Below are 23084 nucleotides of genomic sequence, written 5' to 3'. Positions count from 1 at the left end.
GGATGAAATGTCAAGAGGCAGCGAGACAGAAGAATAGACATAAACGTGATTTGGGTTTTAAGTGCAGGAGTTAGAAATAGAAAAGCAAGGATGATGTTACCTCTGTAACCTCCTCCACCGCCTCCAGCTGTGCAGGCACCACCTCCACCTCCAAATCCCCCAAAGGTTGACCAGCTGAGCTTGGACAGGGCGAGGGAACACGAGGACCCCCCCTCAGCACCCTCCACCAGAGACTTTCCCGCCTCCAGGTGGAGACTGATACTGTCTTTCCAGCCTCCACCTCCACCTTCAGGGACGCAAACACCAAACAAGCACAACATTACACAGTATTTTACATATATATCATACATATTTTGTAAGGGGAAAAAATATGGTTAGAGCTAAGGAGAAAAGGAACAATCTTTTTAAATACTCAACTATGTTTTAAATTCTACCATTCATTTTCGTGAACGCAAGATCATTTTCTCGTGCTGGAGGTGCAGCATCCTTTGAAGGCTGGCTATGTATATATCTAGCTAAGATTCAGCCTCCTTGTAGACTATACTGTATATAAGATGTGTTTTTTTTTACACATTCTCCATAACCCCGATGAAAGCCTTGCTCAAACACATTGGTGAAACAAATAATATTCTTCCTTTGTTATTTGAGCAGTTTTTTGGCCGATGAAGTAGCGACAGAACACTATAAATGAGTCAACAAGACAAGCTCAGATACCCCGGTGACATCACTTGAGTAAAATATATAGACTTGCGCTCCTCCTGAGCAGATAATGTGTCATTGGCTCTAGTCAGCTGTAATCTCTGGTATTTGTTTGAAGTCCAAGTAGTATCGTAGTATTGGCCCCTTGGACAATAAATATAAGGAAGGCAAGACTTTCCAAGGAAGACCTCCAGCTGCGGTTTTGAGTAATGCATTGGAGATAAACAGCATGGAAACCCGAGGAGGCAGTCAGCAAAACGTTCATGTTCTGTTTTTGCCTTGTTGTGGTGTGTCTTTTTGACAGGCAGTAAAAAAGTTCCCCAAGAAACAAAAGTTCTTGTTGCTTTGCCTTTTGTTTATTACATTACACCCATCCAAAGTGAAGCCACTTGCAGCCACACGCTTTTTGAACAGAAACAGAGACCCTTGATGAATAATCATCGACAGAGTCGGCAGGCTCATCCACCAGCTGGTCAAGGCCTCTAATCTACGCAGATGGGGGGGGGGGAAAAAGTCACAAAATGCAGCAGGAGCCGTAACAAATTCTGCAATGCAATGCATGATAATGTGTGACGGCAGGATGACACGTTTCACCAGTTCAACACACAGCTCCACCGCACACACAAATGTACTACCACATCCACACACCATACTAAGAGCTGCATATTTCTCCTGACACGCAGATCTCTATCTAAACAAACCCACAGAGGAAGATGAGCTGATGGACGGTCTGTGTTGAGACTTTGTCGGTCAGAGAGGATTTACTGAGAACGTTCCAGCAGACATTTCCAAGAGCAAAGAGAGACCTCTACCATATATGTCTCGCTACAACCTGTCAGGAAACTAAAAATACAATCCAGATAGATCACATTATCCACAGGCCAAACACATCCTGCTGTGTGAGAGCAGGCATGCCAATGTGTGCTGCTTCAAGTGTGCCTGTGAGAACAAACAAATCCTGTCGTGGCCTTCGACCAACATGTCTGGCTTTGTCAGAAATCAACCGTCCTTTGAGGCTCATAGCACTCTCTCAGCCTGCGATCCTTCATCATGTCACAATGATTTTAGGGTTTAAAAAGATATTCTGATCAGACAAGTTAGTCATCACCTTTGTTATTAAGGGTGTAACGGTTCACAAAACTCACGGTTCGGTACGATACAGTGGAGCCACGGTTCGGTACGTTTCGGTACAGTAGAAAACTATAAATGCCAGAGAAATGTACTTTATTTTAAAATATATTTATTCATGACAACTAACATCATAAAGTTATTCTTTGACTTTGAACAATGATGGAACTATACCTGAGTGACCCATCTTCTGGGGTGTCTTCTTAGCAACACATAAGCATAAAAAACAAAACCTGCTCCTTAATGTTATGTAGTATTGTTACTTACATCTTCTCCATCATCATTTTAGTATGAACAATGATGGAACTAACCTGAGTGAACGTGGCTCTTCATCAATAAAGTTTAAAAGTTTAAAAGTTTTTTCTTTTATTCAAACGTATTGTTCGGTTCGTCATGCGTACCGAACGGTTCAATACGAATACGCGTATTGTTACACCCCTATTTGTTATCCATGTTTTTTTTCAGAAATGTTCAATTCTTGCTGATCGTAAGGCCCATTTCATTACAAAGCTCAGTAAAATGTCCGTATTTCAACGTTGTGAGCTCTACAAATACAAATTCCATTCAGTCTTTTTTGTAGTTTAGTTGTGTCAACCCTTTAAACAAACAGTATATTGCACTGGTAGTAGGATGCCCTATAATATAGTACCTGCAGCACCAGTTTGACCGTTGGTGCTGGGAGCTATGGTGCTGTTTTCATACTGCTCCAGTGGCATCTGGTCCAGACTGGACTCTGGGTCCTCCAAGTAAGCATTTCCTCCTCCACCAGCCGCAATCAGCAAGGGAACCAGCTCACCTCCCTCCATCTGACAACATCACCATAAAGCTCACTCATGTCAGGCATTTACAACTATGTGCATGCTCGGTGGTGCACATGAGAACAGTTATAGCTAAACAGTCATTTGCAAAAAGGGAGTTTCGAGAAAGCATCTCAGCACGAAAGCAAATTGCACATGACACCCAGGAAACCCACAATTTGTTACAGATGGGAGATCATCATAAAAGGAACAAGTGAACATTGTTCTTGTTCCAATTTTATGATAAAACAGCTTTCCAGCCATGTATTTCCAATCGACATATATTTAAACCTGTGGATTAGTGAGACACTGCTGAACTGTTTCAATGTGCCTACAGACATTTTTGATGCCTATCAATGAACTGTACACTTAATCCTCACAAGGTATCAAACAAACCCACAGAAACACACAATACTGAAACGGCCATCTCCTTTCACCTTAAAGATGTGGGTGGCTCCCCCTCCTCCGCCTCCTCCCCCAGCCCACTCTGCACCGGTCTCTCCCCCGAGTTTGTCTTCAATCACTGACGACTCTCCCAAGCAGATCCTCTGGGTGTGGGGATTTCTCTACACCACGGGGGAAAGGGAGATTTGAGTTTCAGAGAAACAAGCCGTCTTCACAAAAGAATGAATCCAGCAGGCAAAAGATATCCCAGAGAGTAAGTTCAAAAAACCCTTCCAGCGTGAACTTGAGTTCACCCTACATACCCCAGGGCACGCATCCTCTCCCTGGTGGCCCACCAAGATGTAAAGTAGATCTCCTTTCTCCAGAGGAAATATGGCAGATATGAAGACCCCATGGTTGCGTTTGTTGTGGGTTTTGGCTCCTTTCCCTCCTGCAGCCCCGTAAGCAGAGATCCTAAAGGATATCATTGAACCACAAGGGGTTTTAAATACAAGGACTGAAGAAAATTGCTTTCTGGCTCAGGTTCCACAGTATACTACACACTAGATGGATAGACTGCAATACACGTCAGTTAAAGCACACAAAGTAGGAGACACAGTCACCTGTTGTTTTATAAAGATTACCTCTTACAAACAGACACACTGTGTTGATATTGGCATGACGCAAGCTGTGTGTATCTGAAGTAATTGAACACCCTCTAAATCCTATGATTAATCCTGCCACTTTTCTGTTCCCTCATTTTGTGTCGTGAGTGTGATGATGAGGTCCCATGACCTGCTGTGCAAAGACAATCAAATTGCTTGAAGTTCTAAGCTGGCAGGACAACAATCAGTTACACTGAGCATGGCCAGAACAATTTAGATCCCAAGCACGTAGGCAGACACACCACCGAATTGTCGCAGAGCCTCGCTTGTCTCTTCAATGACCAAGCGCCTAAAATGAACTGTGAATGACACTAACAATGTAAGAAGTGTAAACATCACTGCTCTTACAGGACAAGTCTGGCTAGATTTGAGTTATTTTCAAAAACTCATGAAAAGACCAAAACCGACTCTCACCCTCAAGTTCATTCGTTGTAAATTGAAAATGTTGTTTCTTTAAATGGGTCACAAACAAAAAAGGCTTGGTAAACCCCTATAACACCTGAACTTGAACCTGAACTTGAACAAATAACTGACCTTCGACCTTAACGCTCAGGAAGACGAGCATTAAACCATCCCCTCACTTACAGGTATCTGTTAGTAGCAGGAACCCTCCACATTTGGACTCCTTTCAAGGGATCTTCCTTCCCCACTGTAACACTGACATTTATGTTCCTGTAGGTACTGTCACACTGGGCCTGGGTTGGGCCGTGGGGACCGCTGGCGCCACACGAGTTAAACCACCATGTCATCAAAGAAACCTCTAGAAAAATGGAGACAAAGGAAAGACACACTGTCATGAGCTGGTGAATCGGTTAAATTAAGGAGTTCATTTGAAAATAAATAACAAAAACAGGAAAATTGGACCGAACTAGACTAAGATAAACAGTTGAACATTGAAGAACAGAAACAAACACAAGCACCACATATAGGCGTCACTGGAACTTGTTTTAACCACCTGGTATGTGTGCACTGTGGAATAAAAGCTGATATGGTAGATGAACATTCAAGCATCGAGGGGAAAATTGCGAGAGTACAATCCACTACTTGGTATGTAAATTCTGCATGCTGCATTAGAAATCACATGGTAGATGAGGGAGGCTTTGGAAATCCACAAGGTACCTGAGGCTGAAGGCTCTGGAAGGGGGCTTAAGAAATCCTCCAAGTGAGCCATGGGCAGGAGCGAGTTCAGATCTGAGGAGAAGCAGGAGACCAGAGAAGGTGTGGGGAGAAAGAGAGACAATGAGTCACAGTCAAACATCTGCATCTCACTGAAGCGTAAATCTAAATCAGACAGGCAGCAACACTGATCAGAGGATATGAGAACAATTCAAAGATGGGTATTTTGGATGAACATGGACCCGTTTCCTGAGAATGATTTCTGAGCAGGAAACATCATGAAAACATTTCTCCATTAGCCCTCTTCATCCACTATCTAGCATCCAGATGGTGAATTCTGTCCATTTCCATGTTTTCACAATATAAAAGTTACAGATTTTACAGAGCGCTGTTCGCAATTTGTCCAACCCCCATTTTACTTTTGCAACAACAGTCTCCTTGGTCTTGTTTCAACACCATAAAAGCATACAAGCCTCTCTTGCACGACGAGATCCCAGAGAGCGGTCAACAATGACAGAGAGAGAAACATTAAGCGAAGTTATGGCTTACTAAAGTTTCTCTGGGGGCGATATACAGCCGTTAACACTGTCCCTCCCCGCAGGTTTTAAATCACCCTACCCTTAATTCACACACACACATAAAACAGTCAAATGTCACATCTGTTTTCTAGTAACATGTTTAGTAATAAAATTCACATTGGGAACATTTGAATAGAGCAAAAAGAGGTTGTTTAAACGTCCTGTCACGTTATTGTGAGAATGTTTCTTTTTTTCTTGCCGTATTGCAGTACATTGGCAACAAAGCATTACGTATCGACTACCCTCATGTCAAAAACAATCACACACATATCTTGCCTAGACCAAGTCTTTGTTTAAAGTCAAATGAATGATTGAAGATCGCTGCACGGCCGAGCGTCAATTAAGTCTTTCGGCAATTTATCTAATTTATGATTAAAAGTGATGTTTTAGATCTACATCTAGAGGAAGACAGTCACACATGACTCAGCAGCAACAGTTGGACAGGAACATTAAGATAAAAGTTACCCATCTTTAAATAGAAGTACCCAGCGGTAATATATGGCCTAGTATGACTGTAAGAGCCAAACTTGCATTTTATTTTCCATGAATTCAACCTTCCATTGGTGCAGCATGAGACATACAGTGATATGTCTTCATTCAAATGTTACAGACTTTATGAAAGAGAAACCAGCAGTAACTGAATGTTTACTTCCCCTGGGGAAGGCGACTCTTTGTCTTAAACTAAATATAACTTTATTTTTGGTATTTGGTTTGACATAGTTATTGACACAAATATGCTGAACTACAATTAACTAACATTTTAGAATGGCATGTGAGCAACAGCTTACCTGTGTCGAAGCAGGCAGCTCCAATTGCAATGTCATCGAGAGCAACATCAGCATTAGAGCCTTTTGCCCACACAGCTGTCACCTTAACGTGGAACCTGGAGCAAAGCACATACCATTTGTGCATTTAGAGAATTACAGTTGTTGTCTTTATGTGAAAGGCAACAGTAATTCAATCCCAATACATGTACAATCTGAATTCTGCAGCTGATTCAGAACGCTGCAGCTCGAGTCCTCACTAAGACCAGGAGGGTGGATCACATCACTCCAGTTCTGAGGTCTTTGCACTGTCTTCCTGTCCAACAAAGAATTTACTTTAAAATCCTGCTGTTGGTTTACAAAGCACTGAATGGTTTAGGGCCAAAATACATCTCTGATCTGCTGCTACCTTATGAACCATCCCGACCCCTCAGGTCGTCTGGGACCGGTCTACTTTCTGTTCCCAGAGTCAGAACTAAACATGGAAAAGCAGCGTTCAGTTTTTCTGCTCCACATATCTGGAACAAAGTCCCAGAAAGCTGCAGGTCTGCTGAGACCCTCAGCTCATTTAAATCAAGATTGAAGACTTTTCTGTTTGCTGCTGCCTTTAATTGAACCACATTCAATTCATATATTCATCAATTTCAAATAAACTTGCCTTGCCTTGCCTTGCCTTACAACAGTTTATAGTGAATAATAACTTTTGAAAATGATTAAAAATTCTTTCGATGAAAGCAGCAATTTTCCTCTTTCTCATCTTCAATCTAAAGCACAGGTTTTGTGAATAAAGGTCTATTTTTGAATGACGAGGAAAAACAGGTGGGTACAGTTGAATGGTCGAGGTAACCTTTATATACACAATATATTAGAACATGCCTGGGTTGTGTGCTCCAGCATGACAGTGTTACATAATCATCTGCGTCTCTACCCTTTTTTTTATTTCACTTCACGCACCAATGATGAAGGCCAGTCAGCTGCAGGGCAACATCTTCCCAGTCGTCTGTCCACTGATCATTTCTCTCCCAGACCAGTGGAGCGGTTGTCGTCCCATTCTCCTCTATAGCCACCAGCAACGTACCATTAAAGTCCCCATGAAGGTACAGAGAGAAACGCATCTGGATGGGAAAACAGACACCATTTCAGCAAGGAGTTAGTATATTGACCAAGGCTTTTGTTGCCAAAGAGCAGTCTCCCAAGTAGAAGGTATCACAATTATATCAACACAACTGGTAAAAAGTGTAGATAACTGACCTGACATGCAGTAGTAGAGACTGGGGGAGAAAAAGACGAGCTCTGAATGGATGCCTCTCGGAGGGAATTGCTCTCTCTTACCTGCAGAAACAGGAAGTGCCCTGGGGGCGCACAATAAATGTGACACAGCACAACGCTAACCAGCTCATGAATCAAACGTATCACAATAATGGACATCAGAGATACAGTAAAACTTTGGAATGTTATTCTATTCTTCAAAGCCAGAAAGTAACATGTTATGTTGCTTAACGAAAACCATCCGCCTATAAAATAAAAAGCTTTTTAAATAGATTGAGAGCAGCTGTTACATAGTATTCAACAGCCTATATTCTGCCCTTTTAGCACAAATGTGTTCTGCATTTTAAATAATCCATATGGACTCTTCATGCGGTGGAACTTCATATGGTAGTAATCTAACAAGGCATTCCTATTAACGATCAACAACAAATACATACATACATAAATAAATACGAAAGAAAAGCCAGTTTGAGAACATTTTTGAGTTATTAACCTCCATCTATCCAAACCACAGTCATTTATCAGAATAGGACGAAATTCATCTGACGAATAGAAATTAAATCAGGATAATATGCCCATTTCACACGCACACGCGCAAACACACACACAGCCAACCTGGTGTTCTCTGCAGAGTGACACCCTGCATGTCTTCTTTCTCCAGCAGGTCGTCTCCAGCTACTCTTCTCCAGGCCGAGTGCTGGTTGGACACGGACCAACCACATGCATCCTGTTCAAATGAACAGTGAGAGCCAAATGGAAGAGCACCTGGGGAGGAGGATAATATGTTATCATATTTCACATAAACAGAGATCACAGCTGCTAAAATATTCCATATTTTCCGTTGATCCCTCTTTTCTCAAAGCAAGGATTTCATTGTGGAGAAACCAGCTAAGCACTCAAACTTCAAAAAGAGGGGTTCCGTGATTTAATTTGTGTTTGTCTGCGCGATTGGCCATGTTTCGTTTACTCTCCACACTTTATAGTGTCTGTACTTTATGATGCATGTTACATGTTACACTGTATCTGCAGGTCAAGGTGTCCTGACCTCTCCCAGACGAGGAAATATGCTTGTTTAGCATCTGTAAGGGGCTGAGCGGCAGGCTCATAGCGGCAATAGAGCTTTGGACTGAGCGAGGTTTTCTGTTGTTTTGTGTTTCTTGAAGTTTGTTTAATTAAATCAAATGCCACCACCACTGTGACCAACCTCCACTCCCCCCCCCCCCCCCCCCCCCCCCGCCCCACAACTCCAAACAGCCCTGACTACCATTGAGTTCATTACTGACTAAAAAGAGGCCTTTCACTGTGGCGAAGTGTTTCTCTGTGCCGAATGATTGATGTTTTTTAAGATAAGAACAAAGCTAGCAAGTGGGGGGAAATAACAGGTATTAATCTACTCAATAAAAACACTTTTTCCGCAGCATAGTTTTCAAATCTTGGATTTCATAACACCCAAAAATCCACAACAGGTATGACATGATTTCAAGTTGATAACTTAATACAATAAAATAATTCCTAGCTAAAACAAACAGAAGCCCGGGGCATGGAATAATCTGGGTCCTCCGGTCAAAAGATTACGAATTTTTCCTTGATTTAAACCTAAATATAACTAATGCAAATGGTTACAGCCCCATATTCTGGTTTATGACTCCGGACTGTATGCTGGCCTTCCTGAACTCTTCACCCACAATCACACAAACTGAAGCACTCACACAAACACATCTTTGACTTTTGAATGTTGTTTTCACAATCCCACTCTCCCAATCAGTCCAATGGTGCAGATAAAAATCCAATTAAAAATGTTTTGTCATCACACAAGGGGAAACTGCATAAGTGCCTTTTCCAGTGCTACTAATAGAACTTGAAGGTCACGATGTCCCTCCAAGCAGCACCCTACTCATGCATGCTGTGATTTAACAAAATCTCACCACAGATGATGCCCTCGTCCTCCCCTAAAGGACAGTCGGTGTGGAAGTTGCACACTTGGCTCTGGTCGATGCATCCTCCCGAATTTTCACAGTGGAAAGATTCCCCACAAGCCGCTTCCAGTCCGATGACCTGTTGTTCTGCATCCCAGCAACCACACAACAATTATACAGCAATACTACACATCACGGAGAACTAAGGATATTTAGCCTTAACCCTGAAGTTGTGAATGTTTGTTTCTTTAAAGGATTAGTTGGACATTTGAGCGAATACGCTTATTCGCATTTATCTTGAGGGTTAAATGAGAAGAATCAAGATGAACTCCACTTTCATATCCATCCATTAAATATGAGCTGCAGCCAGTTAGCTTAGCTTAGCTCAAAGACTGGGATCAAGGGGAAACAGCTAGCCTGACTCTGCCCAAAGGCAAGAAAATATGACTAGTACCTCTTAAGCTCACTAATAAACACATATCTCATCAGTTCAATTGGTACAAAACTCAGCCTAAAAAGCAAACGAACCAACCACAGGGTTTTTTCTAAGCAGCCATGTGATTTACAATGATTTGGAATGCTTAACTTCTAATAAATTAATTTGTTGATCGAGAAGTCTGTTCAGGAAACAACCTTATTGAGCTGTTTTTAAGGCCAAGTCAGCGCAGGTATTTTCGCTGATTGGTAAGTTATAAAACTGCTGTGCTTGTTTACAACTCTGTGTACTTTGTCAGTTCATGAAGTGTGTGACAGCGATCCTACAGTAATATGCCTCATGCGTGTGTCAGTGTGCTCCCTGACGTTCGCACCACTCATCTGAAAGCAGTAAATTAAAGCTTTATAGAACATGATGAACGCACCTGATTCACAGTCTACGAGCTCCAGAGAGTCCAGAGCCAAGGTGCCTCCATCTTCCCTCAAACAGGACGTGTAGAGCAGAATCACCTGAAAGGGCTCGTCCACCTGACCAATCACAGTCTCCAGGACCTCCCAGTCAGCCCTAGATCAACCAATCATACAGAAATTTATTTTGCGGTCAAGTGAAAGAATTCACAACTTCCTTCTTTTATCATTGGCGTGTTTGGATATCTTTCAAGATACCGCATTAAAAACAATCCTTGCAATCAGCAATTAAAGGCAATAGAGCTTAATATGAGGCCCATTATATATATGTGTGCAAATAAATAAATATATACATACACACACATATATATATATATATATATTAATTTGATTATATATACGTATATACACATATAATGTATATAAACATAACACAAAAAGTAAGGAAATTTGTGTTTGGTCGATTATTTCTTTGTTGTAACAATGCTTCTTGGCAATGAGTCTTATACCGTTGGAAAGCCTGTTGATCTCCCTTTTCAATGGTGCCACATTTCTAAGGAGCATGCATTTGTGGGTTGAGCAGCAGAACTGAGTATGTGGGTTGCGCCCATGAAAAATTTGCCAAATCTTCTCTACAGCTCCACTAAAGATTTTACTCTTTTTTTTAATCTCATAGTATGACCCTCCATCTCTCTGAGCCCATCTCTAAAAATAGACCCTTGGTGTCACAGCTTAAAACAAATTGTACATTTAATTGAGTGGGTGATGTTTCACTGTCGGGAACATACATTTGAATAAATATAATGCTTATAATCTAAGGGTAATTTCCAGCCGGGGCTATTAAGCCTTTGTTGAGCAGGGAAAAGGTACAGTCAGTACAGCCACGGTACACACAGCAACACAGTAAAGGTTTTGTCACATCAGATGGGAACTGTGTTTTAAATGGAGAGTGCGTCTAGAAATGACATCTATAGGTAAGCACTCTCTGTGTACCGAATAATGGAATTGCTCAGTCCATTATTGCACGGACACGAACAAAGCCAATGCACAACCATGCTCAACCTTTTCTCTTCTGTCCTAACCAATTATATATAAATTCATTTCCAGAGTCTGCATCTAGACACATGAATGCTTTTAGCTGCTCTAAAGATGGCTGTACTTCAGCATGAGATCAATAGGAAATACCTGTCCCCCATTTCCCAAACAATACACAAGGAACCGCTGTCCCCACATGGTCACAATTCTGCAGTTGTCCCACATGACAGCTGAGGAACATTTTCTTCATTTAACTTTTGCTCTAAGTAAAAGAAATAGGTTCCTGTGACCTTGCTCTGTCGGAACACCTGTGTCACCTTTCATTGCAGTGAATCTAAGCTCCCGCTCGTATTCATTTCATAGGCTGGACCTCAACTTGACAAGCACTTCAATCAGTAAAGATGCAGGGTTTTTCTTTTTGACACTAATTATATGGACGTGCAGTGCAGCATAATAAATAAATATCTATTCTGCACAAACGGCATTGTAGAGGTGTGGAGAGCTTGCTCCGAGTGGGTCTGCTGACCTGCGTTCATCAGGTCTCCTGTGGTTGAGATCCACAGAGAGAACAGCTGAGTCTGAGTGGATTGGCTTGATCAGGAGCGTGAGGTTCCCCACCGCTGGACCGGACTCATACAGAGCCACCTGCAAGGTGCAGTGCCTGTCGTTTCCTGCCAAGACCGGGCTGGTTAAGTGGTATTTGCATCTCCCAGAGGCCTCGGCGGTAGCGGAGGAGCTTAGGAGAAGGAAGTGCCCTAGAGTGATAAAACAGAGTAGACAGTAGTAGTATTTCATGCATGACAGTTTTATAGCAGCCCCCTAATACTGTCACTCCTATAAATCAAGTGACGAATATTTTAACATTAGGACAAATCTCCGAATAGACATTGGATACATCAAGCACAAAATCTAAATAAATGTCACAGATTCAAATGAGCTTTGATTAAGACCAAAGATCCATCACTGGATTATCTATCCGCTAAATATGTTTCATAGAAGAAAGAAGGCATGCGCAGTATCCTGAAGCACTCATTTAATGGTATTCTTAAATGTGCCTCTTGTGCACTGTTACCGTCAGAGCTTCCTGCCGAGTGATCTGTCACTGGCATCATCCCAGTCTGAGTGCTTTCTGGTTGCTGTCGCGACACCACTGACCAGTCACTTTGGTCGCTGTGATTTGATAAAGTCCACAGGCACAGTGACTCAAAATCACAGGAAGTACCTGAAACATAGAAAGACAAGAGAGAAGCTTATAACTTAATGTTTGTTTACTCCTCGTGTTTGCTTTATTTTCTAATTTTGACAAATTCCAAATATTATTTTGACCAATACTGCTTGTTGTAAAATTATTTGATGTACAAAAACATGATTATTTAACAATGATTACATCTAAAAACATAATTATTTAACAGACTAAGTCTTGACTAACTACAACAACAACAAGAAATTAGCAAGAGAACAAACATTTGTGTTTCCCCTTTCTGTTATATGAAAGAATATGTTTTCAGTTTGTTTTCTTGGGATCATGAGAAATGTATTTAATGACCTCAACATAAACAAATGTTTTTCTGAGAGTAGGAAATCTTTGAAAAGTAAACACATGACGCCCTTCACCGAGACAACACAACACACAGTATGTTACATGTGTAGTGATAGATGTACCAGATGCTTTTTATTAGAGAAGATACTGTGGTTTAAAAAAGCTAAGTTGTTCAAATTCTATTTGACAATGTTACATGATGGTGTCCTGGAGTCACAGCTGGATCATGACCTCCACCACGGACTAATCACTTCCTGGCCCAAATTTCCTCTAAATCGAATTGTCTTTTAAAAATATGCTTAAAAGCCAAACAGACAGAGTCTTTGTAAATGTTTATAGATTGTGCATCTATCTGTGTTTTGAGAGGAAACTCTGCCACTACAGCTAATATGGCAAACAGCCATATGAATCCCTCTGGGGATAAAGGACAGAAATATGAGGCACATTATTAAATCGTTATTTCATTGAAAGCCACTTTTAATTTATTTCTGTCACAAATAAACTGAAATTATGCTTCCTTTAATCACAAATGACCTAAAACGTGTTTTCCCGTTGTCAGCATGCTGCTTGCGAGCTGCTTTGTTCTTTTAATTTCACCATCTAACGGAGCAGCGTCAGCTCAACATCCTAATGAGGTGGATAATTGGCAATACAGTCATTCCTGACCTTTAAGGAGATTTCAAGTTTGCAGGTCCTGTATGTGCACTAAACATTATCAAAATGTCCTTTCTCAAGCCAACTTTCACTCAGATGAATGACTACATTACATTACACTGATACGTTTTCTGTTTGTGCGTCACACATCAGTACATAACTCTTACTTTGGCTGTCATCCCCTGAGTCCAGAGGATGAGGAAACAGCTGATCTGAGAAGCTCTCCTCAAGAAATCTTTCCAAAAGAGCGTGGCAGGTAGTGCTAACTGGAGAGACAGACAGACAGTGGTTACAGTACTTGTTTTGCGTATGAGGGCAGGTCATACATATATACAGTATTACAAACTGGTAAACAATGCATTTAACTCATTACAATCGAATTGGTGAATGTATGGAGATGGGCTCCAGTACGGAAGATTTTTGATGCCTGAATAAAAAATTCAAACAAAGAAATACAGTGAAAAACAATACAAAATTGTAACAGGGGAAACACACAGACTTAATACAAAAGTAGAGCACGGTGATTATTAGACACTCAGGGTGGGTCAGACAATCGCTAAGGTGGGAAAAACACACAACGACAGGAAATAAAACCAGACATGACACATAAGGTGAGTATGTCAAACTATTACAGGAAAACTCAAGACAACTGATCACAGACGTAGGAGACGATATCCTCTTTATGGACATTTTTTTTACCTCTTGTTTTACAAGCTGCGCTAAAAGGGTAACTTTGGTGAAATACAGGGGTGTGGATCACGAATCAACTACGCTCCGTTACACCCCTACCCTTGGCAGTCACTTTTCTACAGGATATTTTGTAAATTGGATATCCATCCTCAACAACTTCCTCATGGTCATTTTATTCCCTCAAATTGCTCCCACGCTGCCAGTGACGACTTTAAGGCATCAGTATGCTTTAACCAAGATCAGACGATTGAACAACATCTGAAATCTCCTAACCCACACCGACGTCCAACAATTTCTGTAACTTTCCAAAATCGTTAGTCTGACGTTCACGCCAACTTCTTGCATCGATTAGCCAAATGTTTGAAGGTGCGACAGTAACTCAAGCTTCTCTTTCAAGCATGTGTGGCCTGAGAAGTCGTCAGGTGACATACAAACTAGTTTATTTCAACAATACTCATTATCTAACCCTTTGATTGGTCCGGCCTGTATGGATGGAGCCTGAGAAAAGTATCAGACACTGTTCAGGGATTTAAAGACAAGTGGAATCACCTCAGGAAATTTTCCCGGCAGATTAAATATGGGTTAGTACATTAATAAATCAGCAGTTTACTGTACATTGCATTTGTAATTCTTTGTTAGAATTACTGTGGAAAGTACAAGAACCAATTTAATCATTTTTTGCGAGATTGATTAAAATGTTGATGTGACATTTTAAATAAATGCAGGGAATAGAATGAACAAATTCAATTATTTATTTTAATTATTTGAAAAATCCATTTAGTCCCCATGACTAAAACCAAACCTACACCCTTGGTTGTGAGCCTCAGCCCAGTGCATGCTGGGAACAACTTCAGTCCCCATAACTCCTGAACATGACAAGCTGAGAATAGAGCAATGGATGTTTAGAGTCATCAGTTTATCCAGAAATAGGGCCACTGCAGACTGACCCACAGACATGGTCTTGTTCTGGAGGATGACTGAGAGGGAGGGCACTTTACACGTGACATGACATTGAACATACGCGCATGACCAGTAGACAGAGAGGGAGATGATCATGTCCAAGTGGGTCATCGCAACTTAACCCATTTCATGGCCTCCGAACAGTGACGTTACTGTTCTCTGGAGCCTGTAAGGCAAGGCCACATGGGTCAAGCGGGACAAATTGAGATATTAAGAGGGCAGTTGATATATGATAATGACGGAGGGCGATCTGGTATTTGAATGGCGGACTAGCTATTCATCTGTAATGATGGAATAAAAGCAGCTATGGATAGATTTCTGAATACGGAAACCGGAAAATTTCAATAGCCTCGAAAGAGGAGAATTCAGCCAAATAACAAACATTAACATTCTATTATTAACATGAAATAGCAAACAGTTATTTTTGGGAATCCCCCCCAGAACTCAAACTTACATTTATTGCCTCTAACTCGTTCCTTTTTCACCAGGCCAAGTTTAGATTTTTTTTAAAAGAAGGAAAAAAACATAATCAAATATGACTCGCGGACTTTGTGGCCCAGTCCGCAAAGTCCTTGAGGGTTTAGGGCTGTTCCTCTGTCAAATCGCCAAGCGCTTCAGGGCTCTCTTGCAGACATTCATACACACTTTCCAAAAGTCCGCATTTCTGCAGACTTTGACTGAGGGAATTACCGACAATTCAAAGAGTTGTGACGTTAAACACAACATTACCAGGAAAAGAAACAAAAGGTTAACAGAGGACGGCACATGTGTTCAGTCTGCCATATTAAACTTACACATAAACATTGACATTAAGGATTTAAGATGGGACATATAAATACATGAAAGCAGAGGAATGCAAGCATAGGCTTTCGTACACAGACCTCTCGTCTCGTAAGGTAAGAACCTGTAAGATCTTCAAATCAGGGAGTAAAATCGTAAAACCCACAATTGTACATGTTTGGTGTCATCAAGGTACTTCGATATGTCGCCGCAAAGTACTGCCCCATTCGTATTTGAAGACCTTGCAGCCTCTCACACTGAATCATATACCAGCTGATGTCAGTTAAGTCCCCGAGGGTTCAGGGCTTTGGGATTTAGGGGGATAGGGCCTTTATGTTGTGTCTGTCACTACGCCAAATCCTGAGCAGAAGTTTGCAAATCTTGTCAATAAGATATCTGAAAAGTCGCTGGGGCTTCTAAGCTTCTAACTGAAAGACTGAAAGAGGGCAAGATTTTCTTGGGAGAAAAATGGTGCAACAGTGACACTGAGGTGACGTAAAACCGGCCATTAAATTACCAGTAACACAGAGGTTTACCAAAACTCAGCCAGAGGATATGCATTAGCTAAACAGGCCACAGAAAAGACATAACAATTCATACACAGTTATTGTATGTAGGGTCGATTTTCCAGGATGGAATACTTACAGTAGCTTTGACAGTAAGTTCACACAGTATATTAAATAAGCTTTGATTCATGCAGCAGTTTGTCTGGTGCTTGTCGGGAAAATACCAGAAAGGAGTCCACTGGAAAATATCATAAAGTGGTCTGACGGAATCGAGAACAGGCAACGCTTTTCATATTAAATCGTGCTGGGTCTTGAAGAAAGAAAATTCACTGGAAAAATACTTGAAAATGTATGTCTCCTTGCTTCCATGTCCTTTTAAAAGCAATGCAATGTTGTGCCTGTTCGGAAACAAGGCTCACATGGGTTAGTTGTTTTTTTCAAAATCCATGCTCAATCCATGCTCGCTGCGAGTTAACTAATTGAGTTTGAATCTCCATTTAATGGTGACACGCCACATGTGGATACAAATCTAAATAGTGTGGTACTGAGACCACATCAGAGCTTGTCACAATGGTTGTATTACTTTGGTCAAAATGACACGGTGTTTTATGAGTATTACTGCCTAAAGTAGTAGATAAAGATTTATAAGATGTGCATGTTCAAAATGATCTAATTGAATCATCAAACTGTTTATGCATACTGCAAGTTATTTGTTTTTAATGAGTCAGTTCTTATTGGATTAAATATGACAAAAAAATACAAAAACAAGAGAAACAACAGGAAGGTAGCATATTCCAGCACTAATAGCCTCCAGCAAAGGCCTACAATAACACTGTAGTCCCCACAGCTAGTGGGTGTTTGTCCTGTGCAGTGAAATGAGTATAGTCAATTTAAATTTGTTGTGTTTACTTGGCTCCATTTATGTGTCAGAAGATGCAACAATATTTTCTAATGGTGCGCTGCATATAGCATTGTTTATTATGCCATTCTTAGTTTCAGCACAGCTGCACCCTATTGTCTGTGTGCCAGCAATGTGGTTTCGATGCTTTCCGTTACTTTTTCTTTTCCTCCCGATCCGCAGAATCGGCAGTCTCTCTGTGTTCCGGCTCCTCCTGATTTACAGCTTAAGCGCTGCCCTTGAACATGAGAGACGCACAGCTGATTGCTGATCTATGTTGTTCAAGCAGCAGAGTGAGGCCCCTAAAGCACAGCTTTGATCTGTTGTCTCTCTTTTTGTTTTTTTGCAGAATGTGGATACCGACGATTGCACTTTAACTACACTCGAGCAACAGACATGAAAATCTGATCCAGCAACTTCATCACGAGGAAACACTCTCTCTGACTCTTTGCGTTACCGACTGTTGCTGGCTCAGAAGGTGGAAACAATCAACACAAAGGGGGTTTAGAGAAAAAAAAACTGTCTCAAAAGATTGAGTCCATCCTAAAAGCCTTTGGATGGCAAAGCTAAACATATACAGATGCAAAGCGCCTAATTCCCAGCCATGACTCAGACTAATCAATCGAAGTATTAACCCAGCTCCTTATGGGTCAACCTTTAACGTTTTGTGTGGAAAAAAGACCAAGTTGTGCCTCTTAATATCAGGACACATTTACCCAAATTCAACCAACAGGATTAATCTGACTTTAAGCAGCACACTAATGTTGGAGCTGGGTTTGTGTTTGTCTAAGAAATACAATATATATATATATATATCAAAGCGTGAACTCTGAAGGTCTACACTGGAATCACTCAAGTGATGAGCAGACTCTGACTGCTCGCACTAATGAGATTCAAACTCTGTTGATTAAGTACAGATCAGACTTGTCTTTTTTTTAACATACATCTATTAAAAGTAAACACAGATGATTCGTTTTCTTTAACGCTGCACACGCACACAGACACACACACACACACACACAGACAGAGACACATCACCGAATGCTGTTCGAGAGTCACTGATGTTCAATCAACAATCAAAACAAAAACATCTTCAGTAATTACCGAAGTGCACATTTTCATTGCAGTCATATACCTCCACAGTCATTAACTAAAAGCCTTGCTGGTTTCAGTATGAATTAGTAGTTGAGTACTGAAGTAACCCCAAATCCATTTATGTAAGTCTGAGTCAGCCAATATCTTCAATAACAATAAAAGCTGAAGTCAGTCAAAAAGCTTCAACTGAAATCTAAGGATGCCATTTGTCTGCTTTTTTTAGCAACAGAAAACAGGGTGGTATTGAACAAAAGCATTATTTCCAACCCTCATTTTTTGGGAAATTGGCAGAGGCTTCCGGGCTAATTGGAAGAAATAAAGGCACCAGTCAATGATTACGTTTATATTACGCACACCAATATTCTGAATATGATACGGGTCATGTAAACAGCATTCATTCAGATATTCCAAATTAGACCTTATTCTGAATGGAGCATTTCTTTGGACAGCATACAGCGCATTAAGAATATGTATCATAATTGGGGTATTTAATACAATTTGCAACTCACGGCCTCCTGCCTGTTTACAGCCAGCTCTGTGCTTGACACAAACCAACTAGCCAACAGTTTGCAAGGCTGCGGTAGAGATGCATGCCCGAAAGAAAAGCCCACATTGTGACTGTGAGCGAATGGAGAGCAATACGTAACATGTCCCCGGTGGAGCCCCGATGAAAGCTCACCCCCTCCCGAAGAACTGCCCCTTGACACTGATGCACTCTGTTTCAGCCAATTCTGGATGACAAAATGCGATCGGAGCTTCTAAAGAAGTCACACCATGTGGCGTTCCCAATGTGAGGCACTCACTCCTGCTACTCAGAGAACCAGGGTTACACAAGTAACCTAACGTTTTCTCCCGTCAGTGGGATTTACTGCAGTAAAAGCCATTTCACTGGTGCAGCCTGTGGCTGCTGAAGCCAAAGAGTGGAGAAGTGAAGAGACACACTCCTCCTCTGGCTTCTACAAAATGCAATGGGGTGTTGCTGAAGATCTGTGAAATAAGAAAAGGAATTCACTGCAATTATATTGGGGTAAAAGCCTCTGGCATGAAGTAGGCCCACATATCCAGCAGATACAAGACCATGTGCAATGGATAACCAGGTGATCCAAAACAGGCCTTGACATGCAAGAAGTGAATTTGTGCGCTCCATGGGAACATTTACAGCAAGATGAATTCACAGTGATGAGAATAAGACAGCTCTGATGAATCCAAGTGAGCTCATAATAATTTATTTTGCCCACATGACATGCCTCTGCTGGTCGTAAACACTGTCTTCATTCATATGACATTAAGCGTGGTAGGATCTGCTAAGCAAGGAGCACAAATAAATACTGTCTTTCGGTAAACAATGTAATTTGGATTTGATACAAACTATTTTTCAAAACTAAAGACTGATGGGGGATTTCAAAGAACGTGAAAAACATATTTATATTTTTACAAGTGTTTTATACGTGTGTGTGTTTTCAGTAAAGTTATGAGCTATATGGTGAAAAAGTTAACAAAATGACATCTGACCATTAACCATCTGACCATTAACCTTCACTGCTACCTTAACTTTTGAAGAGGCGGTTATAGTTTCCTCTATTTATTTGTTTCTGTAAAACACTAAAGGGAAATATAAAGCAAAAGATCCCCATTAACTGGTCACAAAAAGCAATTAAATGAACTCACTGTACTAGTGATCTGTATAAAAAAAACTATGAAATTGTAAACAAAAAAATCAGTCCAAATCAGTCATTTCAAAACTTTACCAGGGAATCACAAAGGGCAGAGGAACTACCACAACATATGTCAAGGAGAGATGGGAGGAAGAACTAGAGGATCAAATATCCAGTCAGCAATGGGAGAATATGTGTGAAACTGTGTTCACTACTTCCTGTTCAATGTATTGGCGTGAATGTAGCTGGAAGAACCTTGTTCGTTTCTTTATTACCCCTAAAATGTAGACATACTTAGTCTCAATAAACCATACATGCTGGAGAAATTGTGGGGAGGGTTGTGCAAATCACCACCATATCTTCTGGTGCTGCTCCAAGATACAAACATTCTGGCAAAACGCTTGGACAATTACTGTATGCAGCATATTCTTGGGCAGCAGATGTTATTCACATGCAAGTCACTTTATTTGGGTGACAAACCGACCCACGTTCAGTCGAAAATTGGATTGAAATCATGAAAGAAATTCACGATATGGAAAGACTGACTTTCCTACTGAGATGAAGATGAGGCTGCGTCAATGTGTGTCAGTGGAGGTGAGAGAGAGAGAGAGAGAGAGAGAGAGAGAGAGAGAGAGAGAGAGAGAGAGAGAGAGAGAGAGAGAGAGAGAGAGAGACGTCCTATGGAGCAGCGGCGGGTTTAAATTTGCTCACTCCTAATGTAAGCATTGTAGTGGATGGAAACCTGATGGAATAAAGGCTCATAGATTTATGAGGATTCTGATTATTTGTGCTACATTTTAATAGAAACCTGCACATTGTAGTAACATTGATTCATTTAATCATTGAGAAACAATAAAGTTACTAATAAAGGTCTTACTATCTGAACGTTGTATTGTGGTTAACTTCGTCTGGGTTTATAAAAACACAAACGTTCATTGAGATAAAAGTAAATGACGGCAGCCAGCCTACTTACCTATCAAAATGAAGATGTAGAGATAAGTATTGTAGTTTTTAATATTATCCATGGCTCCACAGAGGTCCACACAGAGTCCGAGTCCCGTGTAGTTTATTGCACCTTTACGTCCTCATGAATACGTTCACAAACAGGCTCGTGAAGCACACAATAAACGCACACACACACACACGCGCGCGCTCCTCCGGACAGTGTAGTTGTTTCTCCAAGTTGCGCACCGTTACTCACGTCGGTGATGCTGCTGCAGCTCCCAGTGACGACAAAAACCCCATCCCCCCCTCCCCGTTTCTCTCTCTCTCTCTCTCTCTCTCTCTCTCTCTCTCTCTCTCTCTCTCTCTCTCTCTCTCTCTCTCTCTCCCCCTCTCTCAATATTCCTGGTCCTAAAGACATTCATCTTCTCTCTCACTTTTTTCATCAGTTTCTGCTTCCAAAAAGAGTTTTATCTCTCTGTGCTCCGGCTGCCTATGTCATCCTTAAAGATAAAATCACGTTTTAACCATTACAGCAAAAAGCAGAGATCACAGAGAATTGCTTCAGTGGAAGTATTATCAACATAATTTAACCCAATCAAGTAAAAGTAGCATAGTCAGGATTATATATATATATATATATCGTTTCATGATGTCTATGATGTTTAAATCTAGATGTTGATGCAGATATATTTAATTATACCATGCCCTATAGCTCCTAATTATGTTGAATCATGTAATAAACGGCAGTGTTTGTACAATGCTGCCTTCTTGTTGTTTTACAAGCAAATGTGTGAATCAACATCAAGCAGAATTTCAGATGCTTTTTCATGCCTTTTTTAATTTTGTTTTTAAGAGCAAATACATTCAGTACTGAATCTTGACATGGTGTACATTCTGAATTTTTTTTAACTCAGACAAAATTGTCTATTCACAAAGGATATCAATTTGCCTCTTTGTCTCTTGTCGTTCTAAAGTAGAAAGGCAAATGTAAAGTATTAAAAAAGTAACCAGTGTGCAAAAACAAGTGGTAATTGTTCCACATCGCTCTAAACATCATATTTGAATATATTCTCTTTACTGCTGTACTACAATTAATGCCGATAGAACTTTCCAAGTGTTTGTCTTGTTTTTCTCTTAATACAATGCTGCTTTAAATAAACCTTTGTAACATCAATCATTCACGGCTTGAAGAGCCTCTGTGTCCATCCGTGAACCTGTCAATCAGTGACAGTTTGAGAAACATGTTTGTCACTCATCATTCAGATCGCTTCTCACTGCAGATTTGCAGAGCGACAGTAAAAGTGAGGGTGGCTGTGAAGGAGACTTAAGTGCTCCAACCAAGCTACTGCTTAATTTAACATGCAAACAAATAACAAAAATGCTGAGTTACAAGCAGAGCAACTGTCTGTTGTGGTGTGCACACGAACCACCAGCTTCCTGCTGCTGTCTTGAATTAACTCTGACATTTCTGTGAAGACATTTTCTTTATGAAATCCTCTTCTGTGATATTGTGAAGGGGAGACTCCTTTTTAAATTTTTGAAAGGCTGAGGTGAACCCAGGGGTGTTACACAATGCAACCCCCTTTTGCCTTCAGAATTGTCTTAATCTTTGGTGGCATTGATTCAGAAAAGGTGCTTTTTTTGTATATATTGACATGACAGCATCACTCAGTTGCTGCAGATTTATGGGTTGAACATAATGCATATCTCCCATTCCACAAACATCCCAAAGTTGCTCTAATGAATTGAGATCTGGTGACTGTGGAAGCCATGCGAGTACAGTGAACTCATTGACATGTTCAAGAAACCAGTTTGAGATGATCTAGGCATTATGACATGGCGCGGTATCCTGTCGGAAGTAGTTAAATGGGTACATTGTAGTCATAATGGGATGGGCATGGTCAGCTATAATACTCATAGAGCTCCATAAGAGCAAACCAATGATTGAGACGTCTGTCTGAAGTTCACCAGAGCAGAGCAGAGCTCTAAAGACAGGCTGCCAACACCTCAGCCAAATCTGACCAGTGAATCACCTCAAATTACCCCGCTGCTACATCTGAAGTTGTGAAGAAGGATTACCCAAGTTCGAATTACAAGACAACCTGTGTGCTTTCCTTTCAGCATGCAGTGTCTCCACATCATCATGTCAAGAATGTGAAAACTGTCC

At 40.9% G+C, this 23084-nt stretch overlaps 1 protein-coding gene across 1 annotated transcript in view; it reads right to left on the bottom strand.

The window, feature by feature from the left end:
• The window catches only part of ltk (leukocyte receptor tyrosine kinase), a gene marked incomplete at both ends in the record, with an annotated part of 32855 nt that extends 11858 nt beyond the window's left edge, over nt 1–20997 (bottom strand). The window contains 16 exons of the mRNA XM_079286277.1: nt 101–286; nt 2477–2633; nt 3062–3190; nt 3332–3482; nt 4259–4433; nt 4793–4864; nt 6156–6250; nt 7086–7246; nt 7383–7483; nt 8016–8165; nt 9326–9463; nt 10177–10316; nt 11721–11949; nt 12267–12416; nt 13556–13654; nt 20946–20997. Coding sequence (XP_079142403.1) covers nt 101–286; nt 2477–2633; nt 3062–3190; nt 3332–3482; nt 4259–4433; nt 4793–4864; nt 6156–6250; nt 7086–7246; nt 7383–7483; nt 8016–8165; nt 9326–9463; nt 10177–10316; nt 11721–11949; nt 12267–12416; nt 13556–13654; nt 20946–20997 — 2185 coding nt within the window. The remainder of the gene's footprint in view (nt 1–100; nt 287–2476; nt 2634–3061; nt 3191–3331; nt 3483–4258; nt 4434–4792; nt 4865–6155; nt 6251–7085; nt 7247–7382; nt 7484–8015; nt 8166–9325; nt 9464–10176; nt 10317–11720; nt 11950–12266; nt 12417–13555; nt 13655–20945) is intronic.
• Nucleotides 20998–23084: the final 2087 nt, after the last annotated feature.

This window comes from Melanostigma gelatinosum (assembly GCF_949748355.1).
Source record: "Melanostigma gelatinosum genome assembly, chromosome: 16".
NCBI classification, from domain to species: domain Eukaryota; kingdom Metazoa; phylum Chordata; class Actinopteri; order Perciformes; family Zoarcidae; genus Melanostigma; species Melanostigma gelatinosum.
This window is presented reverse-complemented; position numbering and strand designations above follow the sequence as displayed.